Source organism: Arabidopsis thaliana, chromosome 4, assembly GCF_000001735.4.
Source record: "Arabidopsis thaliana chromosome 4, partial sequence".
Lineage (NCBI taxonomy): Eukaryota > Viridiplantae > Streptophyta > Magnoliopsida > Brassicales > Brassicaceae > Arabidopsis > Arabidopsis thaliana.
In genome coordinates this window covers 8,833,816-8,851,807 of record NC_003075.7, presented here as the reverse complement: position 1 = coordinate 8,851,807, position 17,992 = coordinate 8,833,816, and the positions used below count along the sequence as shown (strand labels likewise).

At 36.2% G+C, this 17,992-nt stretch overlaps 6 protein-coding genes across 10 annotated transcripts; 2 read left to right on the top strand and 4 right to left on the bottom strand.

The window, feature by feature from the left end:
• The first annotated feature begins 1,291 nt into the window (after positions 1 to 1,291).
• On the top strand, positions 1,292 to 3,007 carry UGT84A1 (UDP-Glycosyltransferase superfamily protein). The gene has a single exon (NM_117638.3). It carries the CDS (start codon positions 1,336 to 1,338, stop codon positions 2,806 to 2,808), a length of 1,473 nt encoding a protein of 490 aa, NP_193283.2. The 5' UTR covers positions 1,292 to 1,335; the 3' UTR covers positions 2,809 to 3,007.
• AT4G15475 (F-box/RNI-like superfamily protein) lies at positions 2,939 to 5,996 on the bottom strand. The gene is made up of 8 exons (NM_117637.5): positions 5,606 to 5,996; positions 5,163 to 5,408; positions 4,651 to 5,057; positions 4,173 to 4,358; positions 3,881 to 4,073; positions 3,720 to 3,796; positions 3,490 to 3,640; positions 2,939 to 3,403 (listed from the first exon to the last, which is right to left on the bottom strand). Exons 1-8 carry the CDS (start codon positions 5,879 to 5,881, stop codon positions 3,107 to 3,109), a joined length of 1,833 nt encoding a protein of 610 aa, NP_567467.1. The 5' UTR covers positions 5,882 to 5,996; the 3' UTR covers positions 2,939 to 3,106.
• Position 5,997: 1 nt separating this feature from the next.
• AT4G15470 (Bax inhibitor-1 family protein) lies at positions 5,998 to 8,289 on the bottom strand. Its single transcript, NM_117636.3, has 4 exons — positions 7,856 to 8,289; positions 6,969 to 7,082; positions 6,618 to 6,775; positions 5,998 to 6,509 (listed from the first exon to the last, which is right to left on the bottom strand). The coding sequence occupies exons 1-4, from the start codon at positions 8,145 to 8,147 to the stop codon at positions 6,303 to 6,305; spliced, it is 771 nt and encodes a 256-aa protein (NP_567466.1). The 5' UTR covers positions 8,148 to 8,289; the 3' UTR covers positions 5,998 to 6,302.
• Positions 8,290 to 9,791: 1,502 nt separating this feature from the next.
• Positions 9,792 to 10,455, top strand: AT4G15460 (glycine-rich protein; the record flags this gene model as incomplete). Of its 4 annotated transcripts, none has more annotated exons than NM_001341047.1 (3): positions 9,798 to 9,820; positions 9,920 to 10,146; positions 10,189 to 10,455. In NM_001341047.1, the coding sequence occupies 2 exons, from the start codon at positions 9,924 to 9,926 to the stop codon at positions 10,386 to 10,388; spliced, it is 423 nt and encodes a 140-aa protein (NP_001329178.1). In that variant the 3' UTR covers positions 10,389 to 10,455. The 4 variants fall into 4 exon arrangements, with proteins under 4 accessions (NP_001319950.1, NP_001329178.1, NP_001329179.1 ...); NM_001341046.1 differs by having other exon boundaries at positions 9,920 to 10,170; positions 10,213 to 10,455; NM_001341045.1 differs by having other exon boundaries at positions 9,792 to 9,820; positions 9,920 to 10,394.
• AT4G15450 (Senescence/dehydration-associated protein-like protein) lies at positions 10,233 to 12,552 on the bottom strand. Of its 2 annotated transcripts, none has more exons than NM_117634.8 (5): positions 11,742 to 12,552; positions 11,555 to 11,664; positions 11,063 to 11,229; positions 10,879 to 10,963; positions 10,233 to 10,799 (listed from the first exon to the last, which is right to left on the bottom strand). In NM_117634.8, the coding sequence occupies exons 1-5, from the start codon at positions 12,369 to 12,371 to the stop codon at positions 10,646 to 10,648; spliced, it is 1,146 nt and encodes a 381-aa protein (NP_193280.5). In that variant the 5' UTR covers positions 12,372 to 12,552; the 3' UTR covers positions 10,233 to 10,645. The 2 variants fall into 2 exon arrangements, with proteins under 2 accessions (NP_193280.5, NP_001328276.1); NM_001341044.1 differs by having other exon boundaries at positions 10,532 to 10,799; positions 11,063 to 11,211; positions 11,742 to 12,421.
• Positions 12,553 to 13,131: 579 nt separating this feature from the next.
• HPL1 (hydroperoxide lyase 1) lies at positions 13,132 to 16,440 on the bottom strand. The gene is made up of 2 exons (NM_117633.3): positions 15,823 to 16,440; positions 13,132 to 14,383 (listed from the first exon to the last, which is right to left on the bottom strand). Exons 1-2 carry the CDS (start codon positions 15,937 to 15,939, stop codon positions 13,346 to 13,348), a joined length of 1,155 nt encoding a protein of 384 aa, NP_193279.1. The 5' UTR covers positions 15,940 to 16,440; the 3' UTR covers positions 13,132 to 13,345.
• Between the last annotated feature and the right edge of the window lie 1,552 nt (positions 16,441 to 17,992).

Sequence of the window (17,992 nt, the reverse complement as noted above, 5' to 3'; positions counted from 1 at the left end):
AAGTTGTAGTAAGGAAGTTAGTAGGAAACTTTTTGTTGTACTCTTGATTTCTAACAACTCAAATCGTAAAGTTAGCTAAGAAACTGAAGCTTGAATTTTGCTATCGACGGTGCGAAACCATAATGGTTGTATGGATTTTGATAACCACAAGGTCCCATACTACATTGTACGTATCACTGGCCTGGACTTGTATCATAACAAAAAATAGTTTTAACAGAAGAAAAAAAATCGGAACGAAAAATAGGGTTGTTAGTCCACTGTCCAAAGTATAGGATCCTTTAATGTTCTGTGTATACGCGACCTGTCTCAGTAGAAAAAAGTTAGACCCATTTATTTTTGTAAAGCCTCATTTTCAGTTTAATTATAGCTTTAGCTTTAAACAAACAAAGAGTACAAATTTGAAATCTAATCCTAATAATTGTGAACGCATTAAATGTAGTTGGTTACATTTGCCACAATTGATCGCAATTATGATTTTTGCGTCTGCCCTATATTAGTACTCTGCCGTACTGATGTGATCACAAATTACTACACTTGATCATGTGGCAGAAAGTGGTTGGCTCGTTTTTAAAACAACATGCGAAACCACATTATGTCAATTCAATTCTATATCTTGTGTTTTATTCCTCTTTATTCGATAAAACATTCTATACTTGTGTTGCCTTATTTTTAGTATGAAACAATTATGCTCGCATATTATCCATATATGAACATACATTATAATGCAACATCACTCATTAATCTCTTATTAAATTTACTGAAAATACAAGGCAGTATATTTATTTATTTTTAACTCTTTATCTAAAATAATGTTATTATCATAATATATGAAATGACATATATTGTACATATGATAATCTTATTAGACATAATTGGTAAAAGGAATAACAATTTTATAGAATCACGTACGTAATTCTTTGCGCAAGCGAAATCTTGAGCTGAACGTGCTTTGATATAGATGAGTGAGATATATAAACAAAATATATGATTAAGAAACAACTATTGTATAATGATACAAACATTTTCATGGAAAACAACTATACACAACATTTTACAAAAATCTTATTATGATCAAGAAACTAACACGTCAATTTTGCAACAAAAGAAGAAAATCTCACATAATGCAAACTGAGACGTACGTGGATGGTAAGTAAGATGTGTGGTCGAGAGAGAGTGAGCAAGTAGGTGTTGAATAAATGCGTTGACGCTTTATATATATTAAGAACCTTTGTATTTGAATAAATGCGTTGACGCTTTATATAAATTAAGAACCTTTGTATGTGAGAATATCACAAACATACAAATAATTCTTTACTTCACCAAAAGAAAAAAAAAATGGGATCCATATCAGAAATGGTGTTCGAAACTTGTCCATCTCCAAACCCAATTCATGTAATGCTCGTCTCGTTTCAAGGACAAGGCCACGTCAACCCTCTTCTTCGTCTCGGCAAGTTAATTGCTTCAAAGGGTTTACTCGTTACCTTCGTTACAACGGAGCTTTGGGGCAAGAAAATGAGACAAGCCAACAAAATCGTTGACGGTGAACTTAAACCGGTTGGTTCCGGTTCAATCCGGTTTGAGTTCTTTGATGAAGAATGGGCAGAGGATGATGACCGGAGAGCTGATTTCTCTTTGTACATTGCTCACCTAGAGAGCGTTGGGATACGAGAAGTGTCTAAGCTTGTGAGAAGATACGAGGAAGCGAACGAGCCTGTCTCGTGTCTTATCAATAACCCGTTTATCCCATGGGTCTGCCACGTGGCGGAAGAGTTCAACATTCCTTGTGCGGTTCTCTGGGTTCAGTCTTGTGCTTGTTTCTCTGCTTATTACCATTACCAAGATGGCTCTGTTTCATTCCCTACGGAAACAGAGCCTGAGCTCGATGTGAAGCTTCCTTGTGTTCCTGTCTTGAAGAACGACGAGATTCCTAGCTTTCTCCATCCTTCTTCTAGGTTCACGGGTTTTCGACAAGCGATTCTTGGGCAATTCAAGAATCTGAGCAAGTCCTTCTGTGTTCTAATCGATTCTTTTGACTCATTGGAACAAGAAGTTATCGATTACATGTCAAGTCTTTGTCCGGTTAAAACCGTTGGACCGCTTTTCAAAGTTGCTAGGACAGTTACTTCTGACGTAAGCGGTGACATTTGCAAATCAACAGATAAATGCCTCGAGTGGTTAGACTCGAGGCCTAAATCGTCAGTTGTCTACATTTCGTTCGGGACAGTTGCATATTTGAAGCAAGAACAGATCGAAGAGATCGCTCACGGAGTTTTGAAGTCGGGTTTATCGTTCTTGTGGGTGATTAGACCTCCACCACACGATCTGAAGGTCGAGACACATGTCTTGCCTCAAGAACTTAAAGAGAGTAGTGCTAAAGGTAAAGGGATGATTGTGGATTGGTGCCCACAAGAGCAAGTCTTGTCTCATCCTTCAGTGGCATGCTTCGTGACTCATTGTGGATGGAACTCGACAATGGAATCTTTGTCTTCAGGTGTTCCGGTGGTTTGTTGTCCGCAATGGGGAGATCAAGTGACTGATGCAGTGTATTTGATCGATGTTTTCAAGACCGGGGTTAGACTAGGCCGTGGAGCGACCGAGGAGAGGGTAGTGCCAAGGGAGGAAGTGGCGGAGAAGCTTTTGGAAGCGACAGTTGGGGAGAAGGCAGAGGAGTTGAGAAAGAACGCTTTGAAATGGAAGGCGGAGGCGGAAGCAGCGGTGGCTCCAGGAGGTTCGTCGGATAAGAATTTTAGGGAGTTTGTGGAGAAGTTAGGTGCGGGAGTAACGAAGACTAAAGATAATGGATACTAGGCAAAAGTCTTTGACTGTCTATATTCTATTTTGATAATGCATTATTACTGTTCCATCTTTGTCTTGGTGTATTCTAAAGATTGCTTGTTTTGTAGTTGGTAACCGTGGTGTAATTGATTAATTCAATGTTCGGCTTCGGCACATGTTTGTATCCCGACAAAGTTTTCATCCATGTACAACCAGTTCACATAAACATACAATAAACAACCATGACTCACCATAAGTTTGGACTATAAGTTATTACTTTTATTAAGAAAACATAAACATAAATCTTAGAAACTGACCTTGAAATTACGATCTAGAGATCCATGCATAGATAAGAGATAACCGATCCAGCTCTCCTTGTCGTCCTCTCAGTCACTTTCCATTTCTCTATCAACACCTTTTTGATGTGTGGACAGCTCGAGACGACTGTAGCCACTCCAGCGGAAGTGATCCCTGGGCAGTAAACCATGTGACAAGTCTCCAGAAGTTTGCACTTCTGTACAAGATGGTTCAGACCATTGTCTGTTATATGGTGGCAATGAGACAAGACCAAGTCTTTCAGCATTGGACATCCTTCTCCAAGCTCAGCCAACGGCATGTCTCCAATGTTCTGAAATTTGTGATCAAACGTCCCAGCTTTGAGATCTCGATAACAAACAAACACACACGCTTTTAGAAAATGTTAGTTCTATTTACCTGAAGAACACTAATGTCGAGGTGAGTGAGTTGAGGACAGCCTCTGGCGATTGCTGTTATTCCAGCATCGCTGATTTGATTACAACCACTTACGTTTAGTTGTTGTAAGGAGCAACCTTTTCCAATGGCGATTAATGCTTTATTTCCAACTCTGAATAAGATAAAAGAAATGATTAGCTTTTGTTCCAGTACTGTTTAAGAAACAAGATTCAACGAGTTGCAGGATTTACTTATCGCAAAACCGGAGACTAAGCTCGGTTAGTGATTTGCAATGCTTTCCAATAGATATAATTCCTTTGTTTCCTATCTGTATATAAGAAAAAACGCATATACCAGTTGCTATGTCAATAGATTAAGAAAATACTTTATTTTAAGAGATGAGAGATTATACCTCATAGCATCTGCGGATATGAAGTTTCTTGAGGTTGCGACAGCCTTTAGCAATACTGCACATAGCGATGTCTCCAATGCCAGAGCAGTCTACTAAGTGAAGTATTTCTAGGGATTTACAGCCTTTTCCAATTTCTTGAAGAGCCGAATTACCAATCCTTTGGCAATACAACAAAGCTAACTCTTTGAGGCGCCTGCATACACCCGAAAATAACGGTTCAATCAATGATCCATCCCATAGTGATCTCTGATGCTGTCAACAAGAAATAAAGAAAGTAAGGAAGAAAATGTACGGGCAAGATTTTCCAATTGCCTCTATTCCACGTGTACCAATGTTGTGGCATCCGTTAATTTCCACACGCTCAAGTTCCTTACAACCATGAGCAATAGCTTCTAAACCTTTGCAACTCACAAAGTAACAATCACTTAAAGTAAGATCTTTCAACTTCTTAGACCCTTTACCGATGGCTCGCATGCCCCTGAAATACAAAATAAAAATCAAGTAAAACGATCATCCTACACAAGGCCATCCCAAAGATAAACAAAGGTCTCTCTATAAGGCAAGTGTCCTTCCATGTCCTTCGAATGGTCTAACCAACACTGGGCAATAATTTCAGAAGACAATATCTAATAGAAGCACACAAGATGAGACCAAAGCCTGTATTTTCCTCATCCCCTGACTTCTCTAATAGTTGAAAATTTAGGTACTAGAAGGATTGGATTGTGCTCATCAAAAATCCAAAGACACTTAAACGGAACAGGATCACTAACTTGTCAGTAAAATGCTGAAAGCTATACAATGCCAATCGCTCCAACGAAGTACACAACTCTCCCACTGCAGCAAAAGCCACATCCGTCACACTAACACATTGAAGCTTCAGATTTTTCAAACGGTGGCATCCCTGAGCCACCGCTATCAATCCTTTATCATGGATGTATTCAGAATCCAAATACAAAACTTCTAGTAATTTACAGTGAGAACCAACTGCTTCCAGAGATAAATCTGTTATTTTTGCTGACGCAGCAACACCGATAGACTTTAAAGACTTGGAACAACCAACAACAAGATCAATAACTCCAACATCAGTTAAGCCTTCGCAAAAGCGCAAATTTAGTTCTTCAAGTTGCTTACAAAACTTTCCAACAGCTGCTAAGCCTTGATCTCCAACATAGCAACCCTAAAGACCACATCCTAAGCATATGAGATCCTATTGTTTTTATCAAGAGGATATGGGAAATGAATATTAACAGATCTAAATAAGCGACAACGGCTGTTAAATTACCTGTAAATCAAGAGATTTAAGTGAAGTGCATTTCTGAGCAAGGGAACACAAACCCACACTTGAAACGTTAGGGCACCATATCAAGCTCAAGTTTTCTATTCTTGGAAATCCATTCGCTAGAGCAGTCAAGCCCGTATCAGTCAAGCTGGAAGACTCGACGTTCTCAGCTCCAGAATGTGTCTTATCAGTCAATTTCTTCCGCTTACTCGACGATGGCGACGAACTGTCCCTCCCACGTTTTCTTTTCTGCAAATATAATTGATAAGTGTAAACCATAACTCAAATATCCAAATACAATTCAGAATCAAATAACGCTAATCTCAACTAAGCTCAAATCCAGATCGATACAAAATTTAACATTTCAATCGAATTCATGATACTACACAAAAACTGCTCGATCCGATCACAAATTCAACAGAAAAATTTCGATGAGAGAAACATACTGGGGAAGGAGAGAGGGAAGGAAGGGAGACGGAGATACGTTCGTCGACATGGATAGAGGTAATATAGAGAAAGCGACGAGATAGGAGGGAGATGAAGTCGTCGGGAGAAAACGAAGCGCCGATACGAAGCGTGGTGCGGCTAAATCGCTCGAGAGATAACCATCGCTTGCAGACGAGGGAGCATGCGTCGCGATTCGGTTTCGATTCAAGTCGCCGGAATATCTCGAGGATAAGTTCCTCCGGCAAACAATTGTTAATCCGATCGTGACCTCTCATGGTTCAGAGAGAGATTGCAGTTGAAATTCTTCTTCGTCTGTAATGGCGGATCGGTGGGTAAGATGAGGTCGCTTTTTTTGTGTATGGTTGAGTTTAAAAAAAAAGGAGAGCAAAGTAAAAACAATTTATCGATGATGGTAAATAAATCTTCAAACGTTTGGTATCAATGTTTGCTTTTGCTCTTAAGCAATCAGAATATCGAAATGGATACGACAAAAGGCATCAAAATTCCGCCAAAATTAACAAATTTATTTGAAGTTGAAAATCGACATTGCTTGATTTTGTTTATATCAATCGTTTAACCACATAGCATCATATACTTAATTCTCCAAACAGAAATCAGATATACACACATAAAGGCTTTTGGATTCTCTTATAGTTATAAACTGGATCACATCACTGAAGCATCGTTTTATGCCTTTCAGTTGTCGCCTTGCCTCAGTATACGCAATATGGTCAAGAAGAGATTGAGGATGTCCAAGTAGAGAGCTACTGATGCTAGGATGTATTCGTCATATGTGAAACGCTTGATGAGGTTGTCGGTATCATAGACTATGTATCCGCAGAATACCAAGGCACTGAATCCTCCGTATACGGCAACAGAAGTCGGGCCAAGAGGGAAGAACATCTGCAATATTACGACAGCAAACCAAATTTAAGGCTTTGTTTTATGTATGTGTGGAACTATTGGGTGTTTGGTGATATAGGTGAGGAGGGAGGATTCTGAGAGGCAAACCTGGATGAAGCTGGTCACTACAAGAATGATGAGGCTGGTGAAGAGAATGGGTCCAAGGAAGCTGAAGTCTTTTCCCTTCTTTGCAGCCCAGAAAGTGTATGCGGTTAGAGATCCGACCACAGACAGAGTCAATATCAAGGCTTGTAGCACAATTCGTCCTGGTAAAACACGTAGAAGAAAGAACAATAGATTGTTAGTAAACACACAACTTTTACAGGCTTTGCTATTCCAAGTTTCAGGCAAATTTTGTTCTTTGTGACAATAAGGTGAGTTAAGAAGCGGCTGGAACAGCAACCAAATCACATATTATTGGTTAGAATCAGATGATATGAAAGGGAACGAGATAACAACCTTCTGTCATAGCACAACTGACACCAACAGTGAAACTCAATGAAACAGTGAAGAGGGCAAGGAGGATCAGGTTAACAGGATGCTTCTGGTGGTAAATGTGCAGAGGCCAGATTACTACAAAATTGAACTCCCAGTAATCAATCACATGAGCAATAAATCTTGTCAACAAATATGACATAAAATAAATAGCTGATGTACGACTGTGCAACACAAAATCAAGGTACTCAGTACTAACAAATTCAAAACTAAGTACTGAAGCAAGTAAACCAACATCAAATGAGAGGTCAACAAAGCAAAACTCATAGAGAACAAGCTATCTGAAAATTCTCCCTAAGGTGACAAAAGAAAAACGATCAATAGAAAAAAGAGAACAAGGCTGTTACATGACGAGATAGTTAGAGGGAAGAAAAAGGATCAATAGGAAATATAACAGATTTGTGAGTTGTCAAGATTTTGGTCGGTTTGGGCTCAGGAGGGTAAGGGATTCTCCAGAATTACTCCTTAGGTTTCTGGTCTGTTCTTTGTTCTATGTTTCAGTGAAAGATCAAGTAAAGTCAATTCTGAATCCTAACACCAACACACTAGATATCATCACACCAAGCATCAATCTGTCAATCATCATATAAAACATTGTTCAATCCATCCTCCATATATATACCTAAACAATCAAATGTATAATAAACACAGTAAAGGATATAAATCTAGTTACGAGAAGAAACTCAATCCATGAAGAGAAATGGAAAAGAAATGCATAAACATAAGGGACATAAATGCACAAATCAGAATCAGGTTGACCTAACCATAAGAATTCCTAATTACCAGATCAAATCAACGAAAAACTACGAAGATGAAATGAAAATCTTATCCAAAGAACGAGATCTACGTACAGATGAAGGGAACGATGCAGAGGAAGAGAAGAATCCCAGGAGATCCGGTCAAGAGATCGTTAACAGGAGGATTAAGAACAACGACGGCGGAGATAAGCGTCGTAAGAAGAAGCTGAGCTGAGAGAATCCCATAGACCTTACGAATAAATCCCCATCGGAGCTGATTCTCGCCGTAACTTAGCCCAGGATAAAGCGTCGCTTCTCCGACTCCCATCTCAAGATCAATATCCTTTCCGGCGGAACGATCTATGCCGCTCATGCTCACGCTCGCGTATCCGTACGGTTTGTCCATGGCTAATAGCTAGATTCGTCTTCGAAAGCAGATCTGGTTGATTCTGGGAAAAAATATCGAATTATAGAATTTTGAGATTTATATATTCTGTGTTGACGAAGGCGACGAGTCATTTCCCTCTAATCTAACAATATGATGTACACGTGGCAACATGAACGGACATGATTTGTTACGATAACGCGTTGTATTATTCATGTCTAAAACGCTGTTAGTGTTAGCTTTATATGAAAGACCAATAGAGAAAAAGTCTGTTAATTATTTTGAGGAAACATATTTCTGTGTTCATGGGTAGACATATTTAACTCTTTTTTATTTGTGAAGTAGAAATTTATGTATAAATTGGTCAATTAATTTAAATTTGATGAACATGGATTATTCCAAACAATTCATCCCATAATTTATTTAACATTTAAACCAGTTAGAATAAATTAAATGAATAACAATTTGGGTTAGGGTTATACTCGATCAATTCTTTCTTCGTCAAATAACTAAAAACATGTGACAAATTTTGATTGGAAAGCAATGAGATATATGAAAGTCAAATTTAAAAAGTAAGTTAAAATTTTATTGAAACCCAAATAATAAGATTTCCAAAAATTTACAAATTAAATTTAAAAAATTTATACAAACAAAATATAAAAGTTAGGACATGGATTCACAATAACGCACCAGTAAATAGTGTTTTATATACACACATCACATGCAATCATGCATGCACATTTTCTTATTATTTTGGTAAGTTTTGTATTAGTTGCAGTTCCAATTTTTATTTAATTATGTCGTAGATATGATATGACTTTATCGTTAAATTGTTAACATACTTAAGAAATAAATAAATAAATTTTGAAAATATGATTAATATTAAAAAGTAAACTAATTTCAAATTTTTCTTTTTTGGTGAAAAAAAAACTAATTTCAAAGAGAAACAGAATAATCATTTCATGGAATTTTTGTGAAAATAGAAATATATTAAATAATGAAAAAAATAATCAAATCCAATTCAAATAAAAATAGGAAAACACGTCTAATCGTAACTTTAAGAAACCAAATTTTATATAATAAGATACTTTTGTCTAATCTCAAAATGCTAGTCTCGTCTATGAAGTATAGAATAATTGAGAAAGCATGTGTTTGTAAACATTATAAATTTTTACCATCTTAAACATAGTAAGTTATATATGAAGCAACACGTGTTAAAACTTTAGCACCAATGTAATCTATATTGAATTTTGAATTGACGAATTGATTAGGTTAAACTTTCCCATCAAACTCTAAATATACCAATTCCAGCATATGGTAATTATATTTTTTTTCTAATGATATATCATGCTTTTCGTTTTCATTTTTGCTACATGCTACAATAATTGTTATGGATTTTATAACCTACAAAAATATAATGATAATTAATTAGGGTAATGATAACCTACAAAGGTTTTGTGAAACTTACTTTTCCATTAATTAGGGTAATGATAATTATACACAATATCTAAATCCATATTTTGAGGAAAAATAAATACAAAGAGTATTTTTTAGAATTACTCACAACTTATCCTAAACACAACAAAAAGTAAAAGAATCAAAAAAATCTTGAATATTGCCTACACATATATACAATAGAGGCTTTTCTAAAGCATCTCACCCCACGATAACAAATTCCTCTTTTCCGTTTTAAGGTAGCAAACAGCAATTTAAGAATCAAAGATAGTGTACGCAACTACGCATATATGTTTATGTTTTGAATTTTGATATAGAACTTGTTTGTTTTGATAAAGGTGTATGTTTGATATTACCAGCATGAAAATCACGAAGACTCGAGCACACTTTGTTACCAATTATGCAGCGAAACTCGCCGTCCTTCTAATTATCACTTTACTTTTAGTCAATTGTACCACCGTGGTTGCCAAAGGCGGTGGTGGAGGCGCTCACGGTGGAGGTGGAGTCCATGTTAGTGTCGGAGGTGCTCATGCTAGTGTAGGAGGAGGCCATGCTAGTGGAGGAGGTGGTCATGCTAGTGTAGGAGGAGGCCATGCTAGTGGAGGAGGTGGTCATGCTGTTGAAGGAGGAGGCCATGCTGGTGGAGGCGGTGGCGGACATGGAGAAGAAGAAGGTGGGCATGGGATCGGAAGAGGTGGTGGTATGGTTCATCGACCAGCGACGAGGAACGGAGGCTCTACACTAACTATTCCCTTTGTCGATGGATCTACAACTGTTTTCATGATCATATTTTTTTTATTTAACTAAAGCTCAATTTTCTTTGATATATTTAAATTTCATGATTTGATTTTGGTAGTTTTTTTTTCATTTTGGGTCAAAGCTTTTGGTTTAAGGTTAAGTTGTTTGATATGTTTGGAGTCTGTGTATTCCTTAGACACATGAGGGATAAATTTGGTAAGGAAGAGAGGTTTCCTTTGTTTGAGATTCAAGATTACACATTTGCATATTCTGACTTAATTTTAACCTTATGGTCTCTGCCCACAAATAAATACAAACACCAAATATCACTTTCGTGAAGCGTTTTTGAGGATCCCCGATGTGACTGAAGAGGAAGGAGAGAAAGCTTTGCGGATATTGAAGACGTTCCACGCAGTGCCGGCTGCGTGCCCAACCGTGCCTAGTACATCTTTCGTAGCTTCTCCCGCGCTCTCACCTAACCTGTTAATGTAACCTCACTTATGTGAGACATTTACACTAAACGTGAGGCAAAATTGAGGACTTTGTCTGTGAAACTTACCTCTCACTAACCATTCTTGTAGTAGCTTTGGACGTAGCAGAAAGAGTTTGTCTCTCTGCGGCTTCAGCAGCGTCTAGTAATTTATCTAATTTCAAAGATCAAATCAAACTATTTTTAGTTCATCATTACAAAGATAATCTAATCTAATGTCAATGTGGAGCTAATAAATATAAATTTAACTTACTAAGAGCATCAAGTGAAGCCAATAGAACCTCCCCTGGAACCATTGAGAAAAAAGCTTTCCCTGGCTTCGACTTTACAACTGGACCCATCACCGAGCCACTCACCACTCCCACACCATTCAACATTGTCTTGCTCAATTTCTCCGTCGCCCTAGACAATTTCCTTACTCTATACATGTGTTACCACCAAAAAGACTATGGTTTATAAGATAAAAAATGTACAAAGAACTAGGAATGCTGTATGCTGAGTTCATTATATACCAACTATCGAACAAAAAAAATTTAGTCCATAAACCAAAGTTGAGTTTTAATATTTCTTACACCTACCAAAAATTAAAACCAAATCCAACAGAACGGAAAAAAAAAAAAAAAAAAATCAAACCAAAACCATACCAAAGTGATCACTTCCATATCGGTTTTATTAGTTAGGTAACTATGTTTCTAAGCCTAGTAACCAGTTAAAATCGGATTTAAAAGATCATCAATTGTTATACCGTTGAAGGTTCTTGTTGATTTGATTCTTGTTTGTGGTTGCATTTCTTTTTGACGAGGCACCATTCTTTTTCTCAGCCTTCGTAATCATAATTTCACCTCCTTTATGAACCTATTTAACAAAACCCAAGATTCAGAATTTGAAATTAACAAATAATAAGAACTCTAATGAGGTTGATGATTATAAACCTGATTAGTGTAAGCATTACTGCATTTAAACATCCCTCTAATGATATGCCCTGTACCTCCTGCAATAGCTTTAGCTACAACATTGTTATAATCTTCAATCTTAGGCGCAAACTCTTTCCAATCAATTCCATTGTTAACACTCGAAGAAGAAGACGAAGAAGAAGACGAAGAAGAAGACGGAGACGAAGAGAAACAAGAATTCTCTCTCAAGAAATCGTCTAGCAACTCGATACTATTCACAAAAACGATGTCATTTTCATCAATAGGGAAAAACGTGATGCCGTAACTAAGTGGCTCTCCATCTTTAACCGGCAACGTGAAGAGGTAGTCACGAGAGTCAAGTTTCACCACTGGCTCGTCTTTAATCACCGGCCATTGTAAGTCATTTCCGATCCTCACGACCATAGCTAAGGCTACGTTGCTGTCTAAGACTTGTACAAGCTCGAAGTCTCCGGCGGCTAGCTCCACAGCTTCGGATCCGTTGATGAGATGAGCTCTGCATCCATGAATCTGTAATAACACTTCGTCACTCACGGTTCCGTAAGATGAGTACATAGCGTCTTGTTGTTGTCCATACGATGATGGTTGTTGTGTTTCAGTTTTTGAAGTCTTTGATCTGAAAAAACTCATTTTCACTCTTGAGGTTTCTTGACACAATCTCAAGATTGATTGAAATTTTTTTTCCTTTTTGGTTTTAGGAGAATCTTATCGAGTAAATAGAAAACAAAAAAGAGGAATTGATTATACAATGTTTTTACTTTCGGTGTTAATCGAGGCAAACTACTTTATTCTAGGACCCCCAACATGACCACATTTGTCTTCTCTTATTATGGCAATTTCAAGAAATTATTTAAAATAATTACGAATCCTACCGACATGGCAATTTGTGTTTCAAGAAGGATTATTTTAGACTAACAAAAATATCTGGATATATATATATATTTATTATTATTAGAACTACACCACTCTTTAAGCAATACATTCTTGATAAATGGCTAAAACATTTAAAGAAGCTCATCCATAAGATTTTGTTTCAACATAAAAGATGGCTTACTTGAAAGTAAATCCAAAAGAGATTGAAATGTAAGAAAGGAAAAAAATTAGATTGCCACTAAGACCTAAATCGATTTTGATTAATTAATAGTTCATAAATGTTAAGAAAGAGAGTTGGTTTTGAGACAACTCTCAAAGTTACAGTTTTTTAGATCAGAAATTTATTATACTGCTGATCACACAAAGTTACATTTTTTTAGAGCCATCGCACAAATTTATTACATTTATTATATTGCTTGGTAACCCTAAATACTACTGAGCTTTGTGGTTATGATTATACTACTGAGCTTTGTGGTTATGATTATACTACTGAGCTTTGTATTTATTTTCTTGTATTACAAAAATTATCTTGCTATCATAAAAATTAGAGTCATATATCCTTAATAAAATGTAAAAAGCAGTTAAAATCTCTCTAACATAGCAACACCATCTAACATAACAATTTGAGTTTCAATTCGGATTATTTTAGTTTACATATAATTTATACACTCCGAACAAATGAAACCGTTGAAGATTGATTACATAACATTAAACACTAATCAATCTTTAACTTATTTAGCTTTAACAACAGCTTTAATTGAACCGGAGTCACCAGTAATCGTATCATACCGGAGAAATAAATCGGCAACGAGCAAGGAAGCCGTGAGAGTGACAATGTCCTTAGCTGCACACTGTTTGTTCGACGCGCTCGGGGTACCGGTTTGTGGACCGTTAGACCAGTAGAGATAATTCAGCAATTCAGACCCGGTCTCACCTACATACCGGTCCGGTTTAAATTCCTCCGGTTCGTCAAAAACATTAGCGTCTCTCATCACAAGCGGCTGATAACCACAAAGAAGCTCACCTTTCTTGACCTCAAAAACAGCATCGTGTGAACTTATCTGAAAATCTTTCCTCGCACGTGCGAATTGCAGCGGAACCGGAGGACTAAAACGCAGCGTTTCGTAAACCACGGATTTAACCAGCTCCATTTCGTTAACCGTCTTGAAATTAAGATCCGACCCGGATCCGCAAACTCTCCTGACTTCGGTTCTAATCCTCTCCTGTAAACCGGAATTGTCGCCGGTTATTCTCCCGATCAAAGAAGGTAAGAAGACGGAAAAGCCCCCGTAGGCATTAAAACCTAAAACAAAGAGAAGATTTTGAATAGCCTCATCTCGGGTCAACCCGAATTCTTCTTGACCTAACCGGAGACAATCTCCGGCGTTCTCGTCGATGAAATTGTAAAGCTTTTTGTAATTTCCGGCGATTAAGAGAGAAGGATAAGGCCAAGTATGAAGTAAAATCTCTTCAAGAGGCTGAGGAACTACGCCAAGTTTAGCAGTGGGAATAACTTGCAACGCAAGCCAAGTATTGATTGTTTTCCAACCGTTCTCAGCGATGTCCGGCGATACGGAAGCGTCAACGCCGGCGAGAGAGGCGCAGAGGAAACTGAAGATGCAACGTTGGAGAGGGAAGATATATGAAGCGGCACCGTTTTTGGAGATTTCGGATTCGATTGTTCCCCAGAAAATGTTTAGGTTTGAACGAAGCTCTTGTAGCCATACTTTTGAGCTTCGTTTTAGTGTTTCCATAGCGAAACCTTTTATCTGAGTTTATAACATGTAACAAACATAAAATTCACATGTAAAAATTTGAGTTCATTAGTATTTAGTATTATATTATTCAACTGTAAAGAAAAAACAAAAATTCTACTGTTCATCGATTACAATGGTGCTCACTTTTTGATTTAGTGGAAAACGCCAAATTTTGTATCACGTTTCTTCTGTATTTTAATACATAAAAATACAATATGCTTTACACAATAATACTTTTGTTTCTACTAAGCTTGTAGTACAACTACAACCACACACAACTTTTCTTACCAATCATATATATGAAAAGTTGGTCAACTCTCTCCATATGATTGACACATCATCACTTTAGCATTTGACATGTGTCTATTAAATAATTAATGTAAGTTCTTCAACTTCTAATTTATAGGTTAATGATATATTTCTTATTTAATTTTATTTTACATATTTAATTATATTATTACTAAATTTATTTTTATTTTATATGATTTTTCAATAAAACTATTTTAATAGTTTTCTCATACTTGAAGATTTTTTTTTTAATCCAAACTCAAAGTATGAATGTATAATAGTCGTGGATTACTTAGTGATTTGAGTAAGTTATTCTCTTAAATTGATATTTATATTCTCTTATGATATTTATATAATAAATCACTGAGGCTGATGAATACGTAAGGAGCTCTATCATCAAATTCTCAGGTTTCTAGAATCCAACCCTACCCTCTCTTAAATTGGTTTAAGACAAATGTTGTTTATGAATTATATGTATGATGCATTGTTGAGAATGTTGTTAGAAAAAAATATTTTTAATATTAAAGTAATTACTTATTGCATGAGTGAATGATTAGATAAATAAAAATTAAATTTAAATTAAATAATACAAAAAAATCCGAAAAAACCGCAGCGTAGCGCGGGTGATCATCTAGTCTGTAATAATAAAGTCTCACAGGATTGGTACAATTAAAGACTGCCAACAATTTTTTTTTTTAACTTATAGTTTCCTTTTTTATAATTATTGTTTTTCATTTTTTCAGCAATATACTAATATCAGAAAAACTTAATTGCCTCAAAAATGAATTCTCCAAATCTGAGATAAAATCCCATTAGTCCGCTTAAGATTTTCCAAAACAATTTAAGATCAATTTATAGTAAAATCACTTGACATCAAATCCAGTCACTAAAAAGCCACACTCATAATAACTAACTAGTTAGGTTTGGTTCGATTAATTTTGAAAACTTCAAAAAAATTCTCTTAAAGTACATCTCTTACTATGGTTTAATTATTTATGGTACAATCTATATACGTATTGTTTTTTTGGTCTAGAAAGTGTCGGACCTTTGATTAAAATTTATTCTAGATACCAGTCAAACCAAAGATTTGGTTACTTTGTTGTTACCGTATTAATTAATTATATACTCGTACGTAATAGTAGCAAAGCAACGTATGTACGAACCTTGGCGTGCTTTGGCTCAGTAGTGTCGAGATAAACTCCAACACGAACGCCGCCGTAGAACCCAAGGCTAGGCCGGAAGTCTCCGATGAGAACATCTCTTTTATCAACTAGATCCATGTCAAAAAGATGGCTAAAAGACTTGACGTCAAGAACGGCGACGATGTTAGGGTTAACGTTGCCGAAGAAAGGAAACGTCGGAGGAATATTTGTACGGAACACAGTGCTCTTATACTTCTCAGCTCTTGTCCGGAAAAACTTATCGGGTCCTTGGAATCTAAACGGTCCGATAATGGTCCAACCAACGGCCAGCCGTACGATCCCGGCATTGTACGGAGGGGAAGCTGTGAGGGGGGTGATGGTGGCTGCTGAGATGTTAGGGATGTTGACGGTGGTGGCCGCGGGGAAGTCGCCGCCATCGTTCTCAACAACATCTTTTGAGCTTAGAGGTTTTTCTTGTTTTTGGAAATTATCTCTTCGCCTTCTATTTCTATGCGGTTATAGATATATCTTGGTAAGGTATAAATAAATAAATAAAGAGAACATTAATTATACATGCAGTATTTGTAGACTTTTCGTAAACAATTAATTTTATTTTATTTTTTATGTACTTATATTGTTAAGTATTATCATATGAGTGAAGTTCATCGCTAAACGAAACATCATTTATATATATACTTATATTTTTATGAATCCTGGTTTAATTGATCGAAATATGTTTTTTACAATTTCCTCCTTTTTTATACATCTCTTCCATCTAAGTATTCTGTAAAAAGACTTAATTATGGTATAAAATGTAACATTTGATTTAAAAAATGTAAATAAATCGTTTTGAGGAAGGAGAGGCATTGTCGTCAACCAAAATCACTGTGTGTGGTTTTAGAACCGTGGTTAGGTTTTTTGGGGCTATAGACGAGGTAAAAAGTTTGTAGCATTTTATGTCAGATTTAAAGAATAAAGATTGGTAGCTACACAATAAATAACATAATACTCGACCACTACATGATATTTTTTTTTCTTAACTCAATTGTTTTGTTTTCTTTGAAACACCACCTTTATTAAGACTTTTCAGATTCTCCAAAGAATCTACATGGACAGTTGTGACTTCAATGGTTGGATTCCAGCATGTCTATGTTACTCAATAATGGCCTTTATCTTGGACTCAAAAGACACACGAGGGTTAGACAGACCGTATAGGGATATTCGAAGTTCGCGAATCTGTAAAACATGAAGACTGTTAAAGAAAAGGTGTTCTCCATCACACATCGCCTACTTAGAGCTTATATCACTTAGCAGATTTTATTTCCCGTCTTTCTAATTCAGACCATATAGTCAAAGCTCTAAATAGCATTCTCCAGAGAAAAAATATACTTTTGGGGTCGTGTGTAATTTCCATATTCCATTTTTAAGATGAGGATCTCTCTCGAGGAGCGGTAGCTAAACAAATTTAAATAAAACTGATCAATATGGGTAGATTATAGATAAAATAACCTTTTAAATAACAATGATCAAAAATTAACCAGAATTTTTTTAGTTCTCATTTTATCCATTGTCCAATGCTCCCGATACTCATGTCACTATATCAAAGATAAAAGTTGGGACACCCAATTTAATTTTTTTGTGAAAGGAAGTTGGGACCCCAATAGATGTGGCCAATGGCGCCATATCCTTATTTTCCCGACTGATGTCAGAGCAACCACATATTTGATGTTGTAGCGTTACTATGAAGACCTTTTTTCTTTTGTTTGATAGAAAGATCACGATAGATCGATCTTTCTTAAAATTGTTTGTGACGGGAATAGAAAAAAGTGAGAAACACGTGTTTTTTTAAATGTGTGACAAAGTAACCACCGCTTCCGTCCAAAAGAAAATAAAGGAAAAGCCAAGTAACCACTGCCAAGTATCCACGTTATGGCGAAATTCCATATTGGTTACATTATTGTTTCAGATTTGACGTTAATCATTTGATAACCTTATACATGTTTAGATAAAACAGTTCCTTGAAAAGTAAAACAACGTAATATGAATGATAATAATGCAAAGTATCAGGATTGTTTTTAGCAAATTTTAAGATTTTTAATGAAATAATCATGGAAAATTGTGTTTTTTATCTTATACTAAACTAGTTAAAATCTTCATATGTATCTAGTGTGCATTGTATGTAAATGATAAA